This window comes from Coturnix japonica, chromosome 2 (assembly GCF_054131305.1).
Source record: "Coturnix japonica strain WE chromosome 2, WE-NBRP24, whole genome shotgun sequence".
Taxonomy (NCBI): domain Eukaryota; kingdom Metazoa; phylum Chordata; class Aves; order Galliformes; family Phasianidae; genus Coturnix; species Coturnix japonica.
The window spans coordinates 18,805,539-18,826,008 of NC_140664.1; the positions used below are offsets into that span (position 1 = coordinate 18,805,539).

Sequence of the window (20,470 nt, forward strand, 5' to 3'; positions counted from 1 at the left end):
GCTGTTGGTGCTCAGATAACTGACTATTTAACTTGCTTTGCTGTTAAGCTGATCTTGTTCCTGCTGCGGTTATGCTGTAGTTGATACCAGAGATGGACCAAGGTTAGCCCTTGTATGTTATCATGACAGCAGTGGCAGTAGATGCTCTAAGAGTCTTACCAACTTTCATACGGATAAGCCCTGACTTAGAATCATAGAATCATAGAACCCTTAGAGTTGGAAGGGATATTTAAAGGTCACCTAATACAGCTCCCCTACAATGAACAGGCTAGATCAAGTTGCCCAGGGCCTGATCCAGCCTTACCTTCAAAGCCTGCAGGGATGGGGGAATCCACCACATCTCTAGACAACCTGTTCCAGTGCCTCACCACCCTCACTGTATAAGACTTTTTCCTTATATCCAAAGTGATACAAAACTATCCAAAGTGACTTGAAATGTTTTGTGTGATACATTAATAGCAAATACGTTCATAAAGAGCTTTTGTTCAATTCTTTTGTCCCTGCTTTCTATGTGGGGGTATAGCTACTGATTTACTTGTACTTATTTATTTCTTTTTAGCAAACTCATATAACATTTCTTTTTTGTGCATGGAAAAGATGCTGCACAAAACAAGACATACTTGGGCATCCACTTCATTTTCAAGTCTCTGTATGTAAGCAGTCTTCTGTTATATTACAACTCTTGAATTCTGAGCTGTAGGTATGTCAGGCTGTAGTAGGTTTGGGAACTATTAATATAGGAGGAAAGAACAGCATAGAGCAAACTAGTCCCAACATCTAAGCAGGGGGGTAGGGAGAAAAGCTGCTTTCATATGTCTTTTCTTATGCATGTGAAAAAGAATGTATTTTCTAATATGTTGACTATTTCTGCAATTAACATATGTAAAAATCTTTTCAGGCAGGCCAGGAAGTAAAAAGTAACTAGATTAAGCCAGCAGAAGGGCAGACGCAAGACCCTGAGTTCCTACAAAAAGCATACAAACAAAGCAAATATAAAATGGTACATTAAAAAGGTAGTATGGTATCTTAGGAACAATATAAACAGATTAAAAGAGTGAATTTTGGAGCAAAGATTCCAGAGGTTGTGACTGAAATCACAGCAGAGTTTTGTGGACTGGTTTGAGCTGCGGGCCCAGGTCTCACATTTCCCTGTTAGATATTGATCTACCAAATAGAAAAGGAGGTTCCTATCTCTACTATCATTTTAAAATATCCCAAAGGAATAGCTTGGATCCCAGGCGTTAGCAAGAACTTTGACTGTGAAGCATGGCCTTCCTCTTGCCAGAACTAAATGTTCTGGTTTGGCATAAGTTTAGGAAATTAAAATGAAATTCAAACTGCTGGGATAGTCACTCACAGTATAATCTACTGGCTAGTTTTATTTCTTCCTCTCACCATGGCTGATAAGCATTCAGAAGACTCAGCTCATCATATTCAGGTCCAAAAAAACAAACAAAAAACCCTCACCTTTCTAAGTCAAGACTGATTGCACGATTGTCTGAATCAAGCATGGCCATATTGGAGCAGAGAAAGAGGATTAGGAATCTGACGTATTTTCTTTATAACCCCTTTCTTTTCCAATCAGTGGATTTCAAGTGTTTCTATGGTGAATAATTTTAGTTCTCTTTCTGGTACAGTTCTTGGAGAAGATTCGAGAAGCACAATTCTATGGATATATGTATGGCTCTATTCCTGTGTTTGTGACCATACAGAAGCAGGCTGCTCAGCTGACATCTATGTTGGCAATAAGGAGATTAACTGCTGCATGAAACTGCCGACTGATCAAACCCCAGAGGTCAGCTTTGGAATTAACACCTTGAGAAGCTGGCAGCTTGATTCTCTTGTAAGTATTTCACTGAGTTTGTTTCTGGAATTACTCTTCCTGCAGGAAAACTGTTTTACTTATATACTGTATAAAACGAACCCGATGGGCTAATTCTGATTTGGCTGATTGCCTTTATACTGTTTCTTCTTGGGGGAAGTTCTTCTCTAGGAGAGTGGTTAGGCCCTGGAACAGGCTGCCCAGGGAGGTTGTGGATGCCCCGTCCTTGGAGGTGTTCAAGGCCAGGTTGGACGGGGCCCTGGGCAACCTGATCTAGTAAATGTGTATGTTTGGTGGCCCTGCCAGGCAGGGGGGTTGGAACTACATGATCCTTGAGGTCCCTTCCAACCCGGGTCATTCTGTGATTCTGTGATTCTCTCCAGTGTTTTTTCAGGGTTCCTCAAAGGATGGTGAAGACAACACTCCAGATTTGATTACAGTGATTCAGGCACATGGAGTGGATAGTTTTATACACAAAACAGGTCAATTTGTAGTGCTTCCAGGACAGGATCAGAGTACTACTCCAAAGGGTCCCTTTCCGCCTCAGCCCCGGCGGCCTTCCTTCACCGCGCGGCCTCCCACCGCCAGGGGGGACTCGCGGCCTCTCCGCCTCCTCTCCGCTCCTCTGTATGCACCGAGGAGCGGCCGAAGCCGGGCAGGTAACGCGGCGCTTTCGGGTCGGAGATCGCGTCCGTCGGGCTGGGGAAGGAGCAGCGGGTGTCGGTGTGTCCGTGTGCGGGCAGTGGGAGCGGTAGGGTTCGCCAGAGCCAGGCGGGGCGGGCGGGCGGCCTGCAGGCCGCAGGGCAGCGCTGTGGTTGTGGCACCGCGAGCGCTGAGGTGGGCACTGCCGGGCGGGTGAGGATGCGGAGGCAGAGAGAGGGATCTCAAGAAGTGCCTGAAGTTGTACGTATTCATGATCCGTCTGACCCAGTTTCTGTTCTTGTGCAGTTTATTTCTGAATGCATGCGGCCTTGAAGTCCTCATCTGCAGCCTGGGGACGTGTGACACCCAGTCGACCACAGAGTGAACTGCTAGTGGCTCTGCTGAGGATTCAGGTATGGTGGGATTCTGAGGGTTCTTTCCTCTTCCACTGAGTCTGTTGGTTGCCTCATTCATGATCTCGCTTGTGCTCTGCTTCCAGATACTCCACTTAATGTGGGCATAGTGTATTTTGGAGGGCATCTGTTTATATGCATGTTGTGAAATACAAGAGCCCTGGTGTGTTCAGCTTTCTCTGAAGACCACCCATAGTCACGCTGTCAGTGTAGATGCCAGGCTGACAGGTCGGCTTGAGTGCATGCATCTGTGGCACCAAACTTCAGTTATTGGTTATTATTTTACATTGAGATGCTGCTTTGGCATAAGTCAAAAGGACAGATACTGAAACACTCAGGTTTGTTGTGGTTTGCTTTAGTATTTAGTGATGATGCTAAGAATGTGTAGTACTGAAGAGTTCAAGTTTGTTTGGGTTTGCTTCAGCATTTAAAGGAGATGTCCACTAAGTACGTGGGACCAAAGTTTGGCTCTGATCCCCTGCAGTACCTCACAGAAACCTGTGCTGTAGGACTTGGTCAATTGGAATTTTATCAGTAGAGTACAGGAAGGAAGGGCTGCTTGGAAGAGTACTATAGAGATACAAACTGAAACCTGAAGCTAAGGGAACAGAGCTGTAGTTACAGCAGCCTTACCAGCAGGCAAATCTTTCACATCCAGGTAGCCCAGCTACATCAGCAGAATTTCACATTATAAAATCTGTTAGCGTGTGTAGATAACACATTGTTCAGCATGCTCATGACCTCTTACTGCATCAGATCAGCATAATGGGTTGGGGATAGAGAAATGGCAGCATGTTTTGGGAGAGGCTCCCGATTTATTGTTTTCCCATGGGTGGTCCTGGACACTTGGCCTTTCATCTTTGCCAGACGAGTGCAGAGAGAGCTGTACACCTACGCTTTCTCTGCCTGCATTTGTTTGGGACTGGTTCTACCTGAAGCTGGGTACCTTTTTAGAGGTATACAATCTTTTAAGTCTCATCAGCTTCCACTAAGGATTAAAGACTATTGTTGTAGATTTAGGTGATGTGATTTATAAGGGCTTTCTTGGATTTTTGGGAAGCATTTAATTCCCTGGTAGAGGCTTTTAAGGATCTCAGTCACGGTACAAAGAAGGTTTCTCACATGCAGATAAAATTGAGGTGAAAAATTAGAAAGAGAAATTCATTAGAAAATGAATTGCCAAACTGAGGAAGGGACCTGGATAGTAAAATATAATACAGTGACACAGGGAGTTCAGTGTAGCTGAATACTGTGGTATGATTTAGTTAGGGTAAAAAGAATCCTGAGCCTCTATGAAATTGTGGGCTAAGTTATCTTGAGGCAGAAGTTTTACCAGTATCAGTGGTCTTTTGTTTCTAGGTTCAGCAGAATATAACTGCTGTTGATTAACAGCAACTGAGCTGTCTCTCTCCCAGATGTCGTAGTTATAGTTTCAAAGCCATTTCACTCCCTTCCAACCATTGTCTATTACATTCTTGGTTGGTTCCAGCCTCTGTGCAGACCAGGAGCCAAAGGGTGACCTCCCTGCCATTCCCCAGGATTGCCAGTTATCCTTGAGCTTGGAGCCTGCTGTTCTGCCCACCTCCAGGCCCTTCAGACACAAACTTATGCAGATGCTGGCACTGCAGGTTTGTTTGTATGGATGAAATTTTGTACTCCGAGCATTCTGAAGTAGCTATTTTAGAAAAACAACGTCAGCAGATATTCATTAGAAATGCAGCCTGAATAGTGTGACTGTTCCATCTCACCATAACGTATAACACGGTCCAGCATGGCTCAGTTAATTCTTTAAAATCACAGTGTGTTGACAGAGATTTCAACTCCTTGGAAGCTGTGAGTGTATCATTTATCAGTGCTGCTTTGATAAACTGATTTCCTGATTTTCATTACACCAAGTTGGGACGTGGTGTTGATGCGCCCAAGGGCAGGGAGGCCCTCTAAAGGGATCTGGATAGGCTGGATCTCTGGGATGAGGTTAATGGGATGAGGTTCAACAAGGCCAAGTGCTGGGTCCTGTACTTTGGCCACATTAACCCCATGCAGCACTATAGGCCTGGGGATGAGTGGCTGGATGAATGTGAAGAGGAAAGGGACCTGGGGGTGTTGGTCGATGCTCAGCTGAACGTGAGCCGACAGTGTGCCCAGGTGGCCAACAGCATCCTGGCCTGTATAGTGTGTGGCCAGCAGGAGCAGAGAGGTGATCATCCTCCTCTACTCAGCTCTGGTGAGGCCGCATCTTGAATACTGTGTTCAGTTTTGGGCTCCTCACTACAAGATGTCATTGCTTGGCTTACCAGCCTGTGTTTTCTGTGATTTTTCTTCGGAGGAAATAAGGAAACGCCATAAAATCTAGAAAAGCCAGACTGCGTGGATCCAGGGTTATCCATCACGATGCATAACTTCACTCAGTCCACTTGGTGGCAGCATTCTTCTAGATACAAATAATGCTCGTACTGTGGATGGTGCGTTGCTCAGTTGGGGTTGGCTTCTTTCCCAGCAGACTGCTGCAAGATCTGCAGCAAATTGAAACACGGACCCAAGACATGATGTGTTTGCTGAGGCCGCATGAGGAAGATGTTATTTGTCCTTGATGTTACATTTCCATTTACTGTCAGTGGCAGTTTCTCTGCTGATCACTCCGCTGACACGTGAATTCTAGGTGTGTTTGTCTTAATACTGAGCACCATCAACTGTTGTGCCAGTTGACATCGTGCCATTATTCTGAAGTGACAATTACTTCAGATTTTCTGGATGTTCTTGGGCACAGTGTTGTTTTGCAGAACTGGTAAGTCGTGTAGCAGTGGCTGGGTGATTAATTACAGCTCATCAAGTCCATTCATATTGTGGTGGTGGAGAGCTGGCTTAAACAATGTAGCTCCTTCTTCTGGAGCAGTTTGGTAACTGTTGAACCTAATGAGGCAAAACCATGCAGTTGCTGTGAAATAAAACCATCCACAGTTGGTGCAAATTGAGTAGTTTCAGCAGTAAGAAGACTTGCATTTGGCTCTGCCTTTTGAATTGAGCTGTGACACGAGTGTGGAAGGGGAGGTGTGCCAGCTTCCATGTAGGTTCAGCCTTGTTTTCTGATTCACCTTCAGAAGCAATTTAAAGAGAATCACGCTTCAGATGTTTTTCGAAGTCTGCTTAATTAGATCTTCACAGCAGGGTTATTTTTTTTTGTTACTGTTTTTTCTGACTGTGAAATCCTGAGATTTCACTTCAGTCATCCGCTCTTCAGCGCTGAGTTCTCAAATATCGTAGTAATAATAAAATCTGAATGGAAATATTTGCAGTTGCACTTCCTGGTCCCTGTGAATCCTTGTGCTTCCTTTCCTGAGAAGCGGTGAGGGGATTTCTGGTGTTATTATTAGCTTATGTTTAATCACCGTTGTGTGTGTGAAGTGACAGGAAATTCTGGAGGGCTTTACCGGACCTACACATCTGGTATGAAAATATAAACATGAGCTGAATTTAGCAGAGCGTACCACACCGTTTCTCAAATAGCCTATTTTTCTTCCAGTATAATATTCTGTTGTTGATATATGTTAGGCCTTTTTTTATTGAAGAGGTTTAATCACTCAAACACTACGTTGTAAGCAAGCCACGATCATTTTATCAAGTATAAGTAGAGTTTTGTGCTGTTGAGATGCTGTTAACATGCTGATAATTGGAGGTTTCTGTGTTATTTATGGTCTTACATTAGGGAAGATTTAGTGCAGAAAGTGAAGGTGACAGCCACACCATGCAGAAATTGGGCCTGAGCAGGGATTGCACTCGCAGAGTTGAAACGTTCTGATCTCATTTATTATTTGGGTGCAAAGTGGTCAAGAAAATTGAAATCGCTGTCAGCTGGCAGTCCTGGCTTTGCACCCCCAAGGTTTTGTAGCAGACTCACTGAAAATGTAAGCATTTCCTTGCTTTCCGTTTAATGTTTTAAGAAATCTGCTAGTGCCTTAAATGATGCTAACCTTACAAGAAATGTTTGATGCTGTATTTGTGTTCAGTTTTGGGCACCTCAGCACAGGAAAGACATGGAGGTACTGGAGCAGGTCCAGAGAAGGGCAACGAGGCTCATGAAGGGCTTGGAGAATCAGCCCTACAAGGAGAGGCTGAGGAAGCTGGGGCTGTTTAGTCTGGGGAAAAGGAGGTTAAGGGGAGACCTTATCGCCCTCTTCCAGTACCTGAAAGGTGCTTACAGTGAGAGTGGGGCAGGTCTCTTCTCACTAGTGACAAGTGACAGGACGAGGGGAAATGGCCTCAAGTTGCGCCAGGGCAAGTTTAGGTTGAGTATTAGGAAGAACTTCTTTACAGAAAGGGTAGTTAGGTACTGGAATAGGCTCCCCAGGGAGGTGGTTGAATCGCCATCCCTGGTTGTGTTTAAGAGCCGTTTGGATGTGGTACTCAGGGATATGATTTAGTGTAGGGTTTTTAGAGTTAGGGTACTGGTTAGGCTGCGGTTGGACTTGATGATCTTCAAGGTATTTTCCAACCTGGGTAATTCTATGATTCTATGATCAATGAACTTGCTTTTTGCTACTGGAAATAATTGTGGGAAAGTGTGTTCAAGTCAGAGATATACCAACACATGCTTAAAAACATACTTGGAGCCCAGCAGAATGTCCTCTACCTCAAATCATTCCTTATACAGAGAGCAGTACATAGCAGTTATTCCCAACGCTTTCGCTTCTGCAGCCAAGATAGGGGCAAAAAGTTGTGCATTCCTGCACGGGGAAGCTGGATGTTGTTGGAACATTTAGCAAGGTTTGTCCAAGTAGGAAATGCAAAGGAGAGAAGTTTAATAACCTCAACAGTCCCAATACTGCTAATTAAACCAGTGCGTAAACTTTAGATATAGCCCTGTGGTTGCTTTGATCTTGAGTGTGACGGGGAAGAAATATGGGGAAACTTCATAATTCTCTCATTTTCTTGAGAGTTTATAATTGAATTCTTTGGCTACTGGCTACATTTCCATTCTCATAGCTGAGTGGGTGCACTAATGTAGAATACCTTGTATAGATGAGAAAATGTAAGCCTGCATATAGTAGTCTTACAAGGGGTTTGTAGAGTTAACCAGGACACAGCTACACCTTATCCCAAACTGCAGAACTTGATCAAGAGAGAGAGATGCTGCTTCACATGAAATGACAGTTTCCATTCAGACTTTATCTGCTTTTATTTTCTTCTTCATGAAGCATAAATCAACATTGAAATATATCTTCCTGATGCAGCAAAGGAATTAATCCTTCATCTAATATGAATCTGAAGGGACTAGATTTTGTACTTGCTTGGCTTCAACGATGCTTTTCCCGCCTTTTCTTGCAGGTTTGTCATCTATTCCAGAGACATTCAGAACCATGTCCTACGTTTTTGTGAATGATTCTTCCCAGACAAACGTGCCGCTGCTGCAGGCTTGTATTGATGGAGATTTTAACTATTCCAAACGCCTGTTAGAGAGTGGTTTTGACCCAAATATTCGTGACAGCCGGGGCCGAACCGGCCTTCATCTTGCTGCAGCCAGAGGAAACGTAGACATCTGTCAACTCTTGCACAAATTTGGTGCTGACCTTCTGGCCACTGATTATCAAGGTAATACAGCCCTTCACCTGTGTGGGCATGTGGATACCATCCAGTTCCTTGTTTCGAATGGACTTAAAATCGATATTTGGTAAGTTGCTTTTTCTGCTTGGCTTTTTGTCATTAACAGCACGTGTTTTGTAATGTATTAGCATTCATCTCAGGAATATTTTATACAAATCTGCTGTTGCTGAGATACTGTATTTAGTGCAGTTCAACTTTGTATGATATCACTTAATAAAAGAAGAAAAAAAAGACAGGAAAACAATAAGAGGCCAGTTCTGCTGATCAAGTGCAACAAGCAAAGCAAATAAAAATAGCAGCTGCTGGTGTGGGCTGCTGTATCTAATTCTGCCTCTGCGATGACACTGCTATCCTGGTTTGGCCAGACAGCAAGGTGTGGGTGGTTGGCACCAAAGAAGAAAATCACATTGACTGCTTTAAGAGGATTTTTTCCACCACAGTGCTTTTGTGTTAATTGTTGCACTGTATAAGACAAAGGAAATACAGTATATGTGTGTGTCAGTTCATTCCCATACTCCTTTGGTGACAATGCTTCTTTTCAGTGTTTTCCCACTCCCTCAAAGTCTGACTCACTCCTTCTTTTAAATATTGTATATTCTTTCCCTCTGGCTTCCAGCAGCTGTCAGATGCCAGTGCTCAGATGCAGGCTCTCAAGCTACAAATAAGTAGCTATTTCATTGCAGCAACTGACTTATTTTGTTTGTGGAACTTTCTGCACTGTAACAATGCATGCAAAATATTTCAAACTTCAGAATGTTTTTGTTTTGTGTCTGTTCCCTTTTCACTCGTCCCCCATTGATGCTTTCATCCCAGCAAAAGGAGTTACTGGCAGGCCAGATTCTTCAAGGGCTGTAGTTTCTTTTTCTTACTTCCAGCAACTCTGGTGCAAATCCCTAATCTGAAGGCAGCTCCGGCCCTATTCGGTATTACTTTAAAAGTAGCAGAGGGGCCATCTTGATTTTATTTCATTTTTCCCTTATGTCCTCATACCCATGTGGAAAAAGGAACTATGAAGAAACAGATTGCACAACTTCTTGAAACCATGCTTAACCTCAGACACTGCCGTAAATCTACTCTCTTTTGTTACAACACCTGGAGATTCCAATTAAATTAGAACACTAGAAGTTTTGATTTTATTTGTGGGAAAAGGAGTTGTGCTATTTCAGGCCTAAATACACCGGTATTCTTCTGTAGTCGTTTATGGTATCACTTTTATAGATGAGAATTGCTTACAGTCCTGTATAAGAAAATAGTTCTGAGCACTAAGTTTTACACTTGTGTTGTGCTAAGTTGACTTGTATCAAATTCATTTTCTTCTCGTGTCCTTTTGTGGCATTATTTTAGCAATCACCAAGGTGCAACGCCGCTTGTTCTTGCAAAACGGAGGGGTGTAAATAAAGATGTGATCAGACTGCTGGAATCTTTGGAGGAGCAAGAGGTGAAAGGATTTAACAGAGGAGCCCACTCAAAGCTGGAAACGATGCAAACTGCTGAAAGCGAAAGGTATTCACAAAACAAAAAAGAGATACTGGGAGAAATAGTTATGTGTATGGAAAATTCATCTTTATTAGTACGTGTTTGTTGCTTCTAGATTGTTATGATTGTACCCTTTATCACGAAGTCAAAGAGAATAAGGGGGGAAGTGAGAAATGCCAGTAGTACTCGCTCACCTACCACACTTCCATTAAGATGGGTTGTCAATATAAAGAAAGGGCAGCAGGCTTTTCATCTCTCTGAACTTGAGGTCTGGTTCTGGGACTGGGCATAACTAACACAGGTTCTGACACAGAAAGAAAGATCTTACTGGTGCTAAGAAGTGGGACCCAGGCAGCTCAGAGGATAGTTAGGATGGCAGTTTTTGATTTGATAGTGTCTCTTTAATGAGCATAGCTTCCTTTCTGTTACTTGACCTTCATCAATGTTACATTGTTTGGTTTGGCAAGGAAGTCAGCAGTTCTCCTTGGGGAGGGGCACAGACATATAAACAGTGCCTTTACCCAGCTTGTTTGTGAACGTATTTAACATGTCTGAAATATATTATATTTAGAGTAACAAATAACAGATGCCTGCGGCAGTAGAAGCAAGTGAGCTTGTATGCTGTTTGCTTTGTAAATAAATAATGTCTTTGTAACAGTTGGCTTTTCAGACTGCCACAGTTTCACTCCTCCCCCTTTGTATTTTTTTTATTCACCATTTAGATGAATTTTGCTTAGATGAATGACTTTCTGTCCTCTTCCCTCCCTCCTCTTTACGTTATCTACCAACCTACTGAAAAATAATGGTTTTCTTGCAATCCGCAACCTTCACTCTTGAGCAACTTTCAGATTTCAGACTTCTCTGGTTGTTTTGCAAATGGTTGCTGCTGGTCTGGAAGCAGAGGCCAAAACTTAGATCAAATTTCTATTCTCTTGCTTTGTCAGGAGGCAGAGAACACCTCTGTCTGTCAGCACAGGTGACCTCTGCACTGTCTGTTGTGACTGACAGTTATGCCCACAAATACAGCCAGAGGCGAACTTCCATATTATGCTGAAACAGAAAAGAACATCTGCCTGGGCTGTGTGGCATGGACTCCTCTGTAGGATGCTTTGCTGCAATGCTATTTTCACACAGAAGGTGGTGACACACTGGAACAGGTTGCCCAAGGAGGTTGTGGATGCCCCATCCCTGCAGGCATTCAAGGCCAGGCTGGATGTGGCTCTGGGCAGCCTGGTCTGGTGGTTGGTGACCCTGCACATAGCAGGGGGGTTGAAAGTAGATGGTCATTGTGGTCCTTTTCAACCCAGGCCATTCCATGATTCTGTAACTATTGCTTAAGCAGATGTAATTTGTCATAAGAAAAAAACGTCTTGAACACCATTACTTTTAGTTGGGTTGCTACATAAAATATCAACAGCGTTTTCTGTGTCCCCTTTTCTATTCAATGTGATCTTTTCACTTGAATCACACTGCAGCTTTATTTAATCTCTGTGTGGTTATGTATTAACTAGTTCATACTTAGTGAGTAGTTATGTCTTGTGCCAGTGGCTGTCTTCTAATAATGTCTTTGTTTTGCTTAGGAAATCATGAGCAAGGAGGATGACTAAATCCTGTAGCTATGGGCAAACTACAGTAGCTTTACAGCAAACTAAATACCCTAGAAGCAAAAAAGGCAAGCTGTTTAATATACAGTTTCTGAAAGCTTCTGCGCATCACACTGCGATGCTTCAGTAAGCTATGGGAGTTGAGGTTAATTATTCTTCTTTGGCTGTACTACCTCAGAAGAAAGAAAAACATATGAATAGTGTGAAATTTTTCCATGGCGTAATCTTGGAAGAGCAATTAATAAATGAGACCTTTATCTCCAATAACACAAGTGGTGAACGGTAGCATTTCTACAATTAGTTTTGATTTGGAAATTCTTTTCCATGTAAGGCATTCTGTCATTATCAGTGTAAGAGATACGTAGGAATATGGCAAAGTGAAAGCAATTAGAGGAAAGGAAGAAGTGTTTTGCTTTTCTGCTTCCTTTCTGCTTTGATTTCACTACATACGCAGTTTCACTGTTGGCTTTCTGTGCTTGTCAAAGCACAATGCTCTAAACGCCCATGTGTGCAATTTCACTCGAGCGAGGAGGAGTAGGGCTGTACTAATGACTGGAATAAAATGTAAGTGAAATAAAGTGAAAATTCATATAGACCAATTGTGAAACCAGCAAAATGGGGAAGGTACAAGAAGCCAATCGGTATTTGAAACAACTCACGTTTTTTCTAAAGCTGATTTGTGGCCGAGATGACTGTAGCATTCTAATTCTTCTCATTTAAAAGTGAGAGTTGCAGTCTCTAATTTGTAGCTTGACAATTTAAGGGAGCTTGATGGATCGGGGGTGGAATGTTTAAACCAACATCAGAACAACTGCTGAGAATCGTGCGGCAAAAAACACGGCAGTACTAACTGGCCTTGAAAGTCAGAAAGTTTGGGGTTGGTTTATTTTTTTCTAAATGCAATTTTTGCTGTGGTATTTTTAAGCTAGAGGAGAGGCCTCTCACAAAGAAACACAGAGAGTAATAAAGATCACCACGGAGTTTGGAATCTAAATGGTCATGGTTAGTCGCCATTTCATTTGGCAGAATGTAGTTTTAAGTTGTAGTTTCTGGTTCTGTTAACAAGAGCTGTGCCCCTTGAGCTTTTATCTTATGCTCCATTAAATTCACAAAGCCATGCTTAGTAGGAATTACAAGCATTGACTTTCGAAGGCTTCTTAGGTAGCAAGCCTGCCAACTCAGCGCAGCCGTACAGACAGAAATACCGCTCTCTTTACCCTGCTTAGTAAAATATCCTTTCACTTACCCTAAATTTAGAATGAGGAGTTTTTTCCTGATCTGTTTTGCTTCGATTTAGCAGGGGCAATGCTGTCAATCTGCAGGTGGCTTTAGTTTTTAATTTAGAATGTTTTGGTTGCCCTGAGTAGGATTACTGTCTTACTTAAAGGTGTGTTCTTTTCCTCTGATTTATTTTTAACTTTAATCCTTTGTAGTGCAATGGAAAGCCATTCTCTCCTTAATCCAAACCTACAGCAAGGGGAAGGAGTTCTCTCCAGCTTCCGCACGACGTGGCAAGAGTTTGTGGAAGACCTGGGCTTCTGGAGGGTGCTGCTCCTGATCATTGTCATTGCTCTTCTCTCTCTTGGAATAGCATATTATGTTAGTGGGGTGCTTCCTTTTGTAGAAAATCAGCCCGAGCTGGTGCACTGAAGCAAGTGGAAAGAAGCTCTCTGTGCTTTTCCATGTTGTAATCTTATTTGGAGCTTCTTGGAATTTTTCCCTCGGTGCAGACAGTGGCAGCTGTACATACAGTTTGCTTTTTATACCTACTGTTAACCCCTCTGGAAGAGAGATGAATTCATTTTGAGTAAAACACTAAGTTCTAAAGCATTCCGAAGCTACCTCTGTCATCTTGACTTGGAAGCAAGATGTGGAGATAATCCTCTCTGCTGATAAAATGTTGTGATTAGAAGAGGCTTTTTATAATGAGTATAACGTTCTTGAGCATGAATTGTGTAACCTAGTACACAACCACATTTGATATATATTCTATAAGAGGAGAGGTAAATCTGTTGTTGTATAACATTGTGTGTTTCAGCTGGAAGAAAAAAAGATTTTAAAAAGCCCTCTACAAATCTGAATGACATATTAATGCATTCTGATACTTAGACAGTACTGAGCTCTGTGTTCATAGTTCTTTTAGTGCCTCCCCACAGTTTCTCATCTGATAGTTTATAAAAAGACTATAAACAGTTCTGATCTTACTACGTCTTCACTATATAGATCGCTCCTTTATTTATTAGGTTAATATGGTGTTTCTTCCCCAGATAAATTTTATGTTAGTATGTGCTTGAAGTGAATTTTGTAGAACTAAAGCTTTTGCAGTGCTTGAGAAGTAAAATAGTTCAGCCCCTAGGGTGAGAAACTTGCCTTTGTGCTGAAATGTTACAAAGCAGACCTTTCTTTGTAAGGATGGATTAAAGTGATGTAGGTGTTCTGCTTTGTACATACCAGTTTTGTAAGGCCATCATCTCTGTGAAGCATGTCATGAAGGGTCACTTCTTTTCCTCCTCAAGGACTACATGGAACCATAGAGTTGTATCATTTTCATGTTTGTGGAAAGGACTTGATTGATTAGAATTCCTTCCTACCATTACTTTCTCTTTCAGTTGTTTTCAGACTGCACTTACAGGCTTATGAAGAATTTTCTGAGCATGTGGAATAAAAATATTTTAGAAGTTAGTATTTAGGAATATGATATGGAATGATATCCTGTCCCATCCTGTATGTAAGCTGTGAAATCCTTTGTAAGTAACCCAAAGATATGAATCAGTTACATACTCTTTTCTGAAGGTCAGGATGATGCCACGCTGTAGTTGTAGGTTTTCAAGGAAAGCAGATTGTCTCCTTCCAAGCTGGTTAGATATGCAACTCACTTAGTTGCATTCAAAGCCTCCAAAAAATTGAATTCTGTAAACCTAATGGATATATATATATATGTATTTACTTTACTACTCCAGAATTGTTGCTAAATAACATCAAACATTTATAAGATTATAAATTGCTGTAAATATTACTAGAAGTACTTACACTTACAGAAGTACATCCCTCTGTTCTACTACCGTGCATGTTCTCCTTTCTTGTTTATGTGTTTGAGTTATTGTCTTTGAAGAAGAGGGTTATTGTCTTCATTTTGGTGTGCGACAAGGGCTTCACTAAGATGGGGCCCATTCTAAATTGCATCTTGATCTCATTTCTTAAGCCGGAGGTTAATGAAACAATACTTTCCTAGCAGTTGCAAAACCACAAAAAGGAAAACGTCTTAAAAGGAAACTACCACCAACAGAACAGCATTCTCTTTGTCTGAATATTTCTATTGCAGCGCATCTGTTAACGAACAGAGAAATGTGAAACCATCTCTAAATCACAATTACTTTTCTGGATTACTACATTTCTGTTAATGGTACAGTGTATCTCGAATAATACTGTTTCAATATATATTCCATGCATAATTTGTAATTGTATTCTCAGTATGGGTGAATGCCACAAATAAATACATGTTGTAAATATGGTTTGGTTTATTATTGCATTAGTGCAGTGGTAATGATGTCACCCTGTTTTAAGGATTTTTATTTTGCATTGATAGGAAGCATTTCAGAAGCTGGGAGATTCTGCTCCTAAGAAATGGAAGCCATGCTGTTGGCTTAAATGAGGTTTTAAAACACATAGTTTCGATTTGCCTGCTTTATTTTCAGTGTTGTTTTTACATTGTGCTGTTTATTACCTAAGATTTCAGGTACTGAAGAAGTCATCTAAAGGCTCTTCGAGACTTAAGACTACCTATAAGACAACCAAGGAGAGCAGGTTTGAGTATAGTGACTGCTACTGTCTGAAATATCGACGTGACAGAAATCTGACTGAAAGAGAAGTTTGTTCTGTGCACACTTGCGTTGTTAAAAAAGACAGCTATACCTTTTCTTATAACATTAACTGTTCAGAGACTCATTCTAAAGAATGAATTTGCTTTCTAAACACTGGGCTTCAAGGAATACAGTCCCTCTTTCTTGGAGGAACTGAAAGAGGGATTTAACCCACTTCCTCTTGAAGCTCTTGTCATAGTGAGTTTCACTATGGCAGCATAATGACATTAATTAGTTTAGGTTGTCTGTAGATCAATAAGTTTTCTTTTATTATTTATTATTATATCTAGATATCTTGATCTGCAGACTCCATTTTGATGGGTCCTTTCCAGATCCATGATAAATTCTTGTCTTGAGCTTGTTCTGCCTAAGAAGAAGGAAGTGAGAGAGAAAACAGTCATGGAGTGAAGAGGAGTTTTTTTTTCCCCAGTGTCGTAAGATAACTTGGTGAACAAGATAAAGCAGACTGGAGTGTAAAACAGAGACATACAGGCTACTCTGCTCAGGGCTTTCCCTGTATTTGCATTTATTCCATGGCAAGATCATGTCTTACCTCATCCCTCATCTACCATCATGTCATTTTTATCTTCAGGGGCTTCTATTTGCACTCATATTGATACTTCACTTTGTGGAAGGGAACGCTTTGTCTGTTGTGTGACTATCTTGGGTGGGTATTATTTTCAGCTACTGTAGTATAACACATATTTCATTACTAGATGGGGTCTGTCACTGTGAAGTGTATCATCACAAACACTCCTGCAAACTAAAAATAAAAAAGGAGGAGGTAATACTGTTACTTGTATTCAAAATCTACAAGTCTAGCATGTATTCAGAATTAACCTTGAAATTAAGTGCAGCTGAACACCTTCAAGGCTGTGATTGAGTTTCCTCAGGTGGAATTGCCTTACGCTACCTGAAGCTGACTTCTTTGTCAGATGACACGAGTTGATCTGTTTCTGCAGCCCGTTGTTTCTGAAGTTGTTCCTGTTTCTGAAGCCAAACTGTCACTTGGTTCGTATTTGAACTGGTGATTTGAATCAGTCTTAAGTGATCTGAGAATTATGTCAGAATGCTTTTCCATCATTCCGTGCTCTTCCCTTTCGACATTAATCCTGATTGATTGATCCCTTGAGATATGCTTTGTGACATTTCATAAGTGATCCACCGCATTACGGAACTTGTTGTAGCCAGTTGTTAACTACGTTTCTCCTCTCGGATGTTGGGGCTTTCTAGAAGAATTCAGATGTCATTGTGGAGTTTCCTAACTCACGGTTCTCTGTGAATGTGGTAAGTGCTGAAATACCCGTGAATCATAAATCTCAATTCTCTATTAATATAAAATTCATTTCTGGAGACAGTAGAGATAACTCTGCCTGTGCGCTTGCAGGTGGCAGGATGCGTGTGTTGTCTTAAACGTATCTAAGTATTTCAGCTGAGTTAGTGTCTGGCATCTTTCATAGTGCTCTTACAAGTACTTCAAAGGAAGGACACTTTTGAAATACACAGTATTAGGAAATAAACGCAAGTAGTTGGTAGTTCTTCACTATTCGTTACAGGGGAGTGGAGTGTTCCCAGGGTCATGCTGCCACAGGAAATGAAAACTGGAAATCTCAGATTGACTGTGATTGAGTGGCATAGTTTGTGCTCTTAGCAAGGCACAATTTGCTCTGATGTCACAGCTGAAGCCTGCAGAGCACTGAAAAAGTCTCTCTGCCGTTGGTATTTGTTGTTTGTAAGTCATTAAACAACCCATATTTCCCAGTGAGTATAGTGAGGCAAAACTGCTAGTTTCCATTACTGACAAGTAGCGGGAAATCTATTGGAAACTGCTGTAAACTGAAAAGCAACAAATGAGAATTGCTGCTGCAGTCGATGTATGAAGTCACTACTGTGACTTCCAGTGACATGTTGTTTCTGTTTGGGTTTTTAAGCTGCCTTCCGGATAAAGAAATAACGAGGAGATGCTTGGAACAGGATTGGCTGGTAGAATGGTTTGCAGAAATTAGGAAGGAAATGAATGCAGTGAGCCAAGGCAGCAGCAGGGAGGCAGAGCAGCGCGGTGCCTTTATGAATCACTGCTCAGAGACCAATCCCAGTGTCTGTAAGAAGTGTAATAGTGAGCAGTAGCAACCTCTGAGCAAGGAGAAGGATTTCACCCACTTGCAATTGTGCCGTTTCATGGGGGTGCAACCTGAGCTGGCCCTTCTTGACATTCAGTGTCTGTAACGCTGCTATTTCAGACAGCAGCGTGTTTGAATGTGTGCCTGCATTAACAGCTGCTCGTGTGCAAGCCCTACTGGTTCCTCTTACAGAAGAATCCTTCTGCTCTTAGGTTATCAGAGGTAGTTTTACCCAACATTAACAGAATCTCTATGCAAAATCTGAAGTATTTCTGCTGTATTAAATTGTATTTATCTAAATATCAGAAGGCAGGAATGCAGATGAAGGATCAAATACATGCAAAAACATCTCATTTTCTTTTGCCATAGAGAGAAGAATAGATAACATTCTCTTAATGCAAAGCAAGAAAAATAATCAGAATTTATTCTGAACAGTAGAATATGAATTCCCCAGCGTGAGGATTTCTTCAGGTTGTGTTACATACACTTGCAGGTAGGTTTTCTAGTAGAAAAGGTGATGCAGCTTTGCAGTGGCATGAGGGCAGTGACATTTGGAGATTGTACTGGCTTAACAAAGTGCTCACACTGAAACAAAACCAATTAATAGAGACAGCTGATTTCTCTTTTGATTTGTGAAGTACCATGTGCTCTTCCCCATATTGTAATTGTCTCCTTGCAGGTTGAATGCCTGGCCTCGTTTGGGTTTGTAGAGATATTTCCAGTCAGAAAATGAAGTAGGTAGATGTCCATAGTTCTAAGCAGGCATGAACAGTTTCTGAAGTGGGCATAAAGGAGAAAGGAGTATCTTACTAACGGAGTATCTTACTAAAGGAGCATCTTACTAAAGGAGTATCTCACTGAAGACTTTGTCAGCTTGTCTGAGGACTGCTCAACCCTGCCAGGCGTGTTTGTACAGAACTGGTGGTTTTCCCATTTATGGTGCTGGTTTCAATCCCCGTGTCAGTTGATGAACACCAGTGGATAACGTGGGGCTTGAACCGAAGGCTGTTTTCAAAATCGTTAATTATAGTAGAGGTTTGAGCTTTATTCTTTGTTTCAAACTTCAAGGAACTTTTTTTTTTTTTAATCTAATGTTTATTAGAATTACAGCCTGCAAATGTACTCAGATAATGAGCATGTGTGTGCCTATACTTCTGCACTCCTGTGCCAAAAGTAGACTTAGGAACAGTAAACAAGGCCTCCAGTGAGATCAGTTTGGGGCAAGTCTAATTTAGGAATTCTGGTTTTTGTCATTTCTCCTCAGATTTCTATTTAATCTGCTGTCAGCTCTGTTTTTATTCATTGCACTGTCTTACTGACCTATTTTCTTGGTCTCCTTCTCCAGTTTTGGGCTATGTAGGTCCCATTACCTGCCTCACCAAGGGGTATTTCTCATTGACCAAGCTCCTCTGTTTTGACACTAAGTGAATTCATTGGTTTCACAATATTAGTCAGTTCTCTTTGGTTTGTAGAGTTACAGAGTTTCAGATTTACAAAGTGACTGACTTGCTAGTGTGGTACAACTGGTTGAGTTAAGGACTTTGTCACCTTGTCTGGTCTTTAAATGAAATGCAGTAATGGTTAAGGGAGCTATTGATGTTGATTTTACCAGCTCCTCCAGAATGTCTCTCAGATGGAACAAACAATTGGAAGATAAAAGATCTGGCAGTGAAGCTGGAGAGGTATCTATTCCTTGTATTTTCAGGCATTCAGGATCCTGGGAATCGCGTGTTGGGCATATGGAAGTGCTCTGCCAGAAGGCTGAATATTTTCATGGAAGATCTTGATCTTGGCCTTTTGTGTATGTTCTGCAGCTTGGAGGCATAAAGTTTTGAAAGCTCTTCTCTTCTTTCAAGCAACAGGTATGTTTCATTAGAGCAGTTAGTTCCAACTTGCTGTCTCCTTTGCTTACTGCACTTTCTGTCTTACCCAAACTATTGTACACTACAGGTTATCTCCATTTCCTTTGTCTAGTCTGTGCTGGAAGGTCTATGGGATGGAACACGTATATTTTGAAGAGTGGCTTGTGAATTGGCTCCAGTTCACTGCTTTGATCTTTTGAATCTCCATCCTCCTGTAATAATGACACAGGAAACTAGCCTTGTTTTCAGTTTTACTTCATTCCCTAATGATGTACTGGATTCTTTTGGTACCTTCACTAAATCAAACTAAGTTGTGTGTAAGCACTGGAACAGCTTCCTCAGGGCAGAGCTCACAACCCAAACTGCCAGAGTTCAAGAAACATTTGGAGAATGCTCTCAGACACAGGGTTGAATTTTGGGTGGTCCTGTGTGGAGCCAGAAGCCGGACTTGATGATCCATGTTCCTTTAAAATCAAGATGTTCTGTGCTATTAAAATACGTGCTCCAAAAGTTTACTAACTTGCTCATGATTTAATAATTGTAAGAGAGATCCAGATGAAGATATAAATATACCTTTCCCTTATGACTTATAGGAACCAGCAATTGACACAGAACACCATTAAACTTCTTAGTAGAGTTGATGGTTGGACTTGATAATCCTGACGGTCTTTTCCAAACTAAATGATTCTATTTTTGGTGCTCAGCTTTCTGCAGAAAATGCCCCAAATCTGACCTATGGACAAACGGGGCCTGGTTTAGGTTGATGGATCTGAGGAGTTTGTATACTATCTACAAGACTCTTTTAGTGGTACAGATCTGACCAGCCCCTGCTCCATGTCACAGTATAGTAACCCCTGCATGCTTTTATCTGACAGCAGCAGCAGAAGTCACAAGAACAGCAGACAGGGATGCCTTAGATTTATCACCCTTCTTCTGCTTATGGCTCCATGTGGGCTTACGCTGTGCAAGTAGAAGACACTGCAATAGCCTTCCAGAGGGAACATACAGCACTGGAGATGTTTTCTTTCCATTACAAGGTTTTTGCTAGAGCACAGAAATAATAGTCTCCTGAG

At 41.5% G+C, this 20,470-nt stretch overlaps 1 protein-coding gene across 5 annotated transcripts; it reads left to right on the forward strand.

Annotated features, from left to right (window-relative positions):
- Window positions 1–2,449: 2,449 nt before the first annotated feature.
- Window positions 2,450–19,912, forward strand: ANKRD46 (ankyrin repeat domain 46). 5 transcript variants are annotated; one of them, XM_085539386.1, is made up of 5 exons: window positions 2,450–2,481; window positions 2,771–2,877; window positions 8,200–8,542; window positions 9,820–9,978; window positions 19,241–19,912. In XM_085539386.1, exons 3-5 carry the CDS (start codon window positions 8,232–8,234, stop codon window positions 19,320–19,322), a joined length of 552 nt encoding a protein of 183 aa, XP_085395512.1. In that variant the 5' UTR covers window positions 2,450–2,481; window positions 2,771–2,877; window positions 8,200–8,231; the 3' UTR covers window positions 19,323–19,912. The 5 variants fall into 5 exon arrangements, with proteins under 5 accessions (XP_085395512.1, XP_085395511.1, XP_032298711.1 ...); XM_085539385.1 differs by lacking the exon at window positions 19,241–19,912 and adding an exon at window positions 12,989–15,064 and having other exon boundaries at window positions 2,450–2,659; XM_032442820.2 differs by lacking the exon at window positions 19,241–19,912 and adding an exon at window positions 12,989–15,064 and having other exon boundaries at window positions 2,450–2,573.
- The last annotated feature ends 558 nt before the right edge of the window (window positions 19,913–20,470 follow it).

What these genes read in the sequence shown, in the direction of transcription:
- ANKRD46 (XM_085539385.1), top strand. Translation starts at nt 8,232, where the DNA reads ATGTCCTACGTTTTTGTGAATGATTCTTCCCAGACAAACGTGCCGCTG. An exon ending in GGACTTAAAATCGATATTTG is followed by an intron (nt 8,543 to 9,819) that starts GTAAGTTGCTTT and finishes GCATTATTTTAG; the next exon opens with CAATCACCAAGGTGCAACGC. An exon ending in CAAACTGCTGAAAGCGAAAG is followed by an intron (nt 9,979 to 12,988) that starts GTATTCACAAAA and finishes AATCCTTTGTAG; the next exon opens with TGCAATGGAAAGCCATTCTC.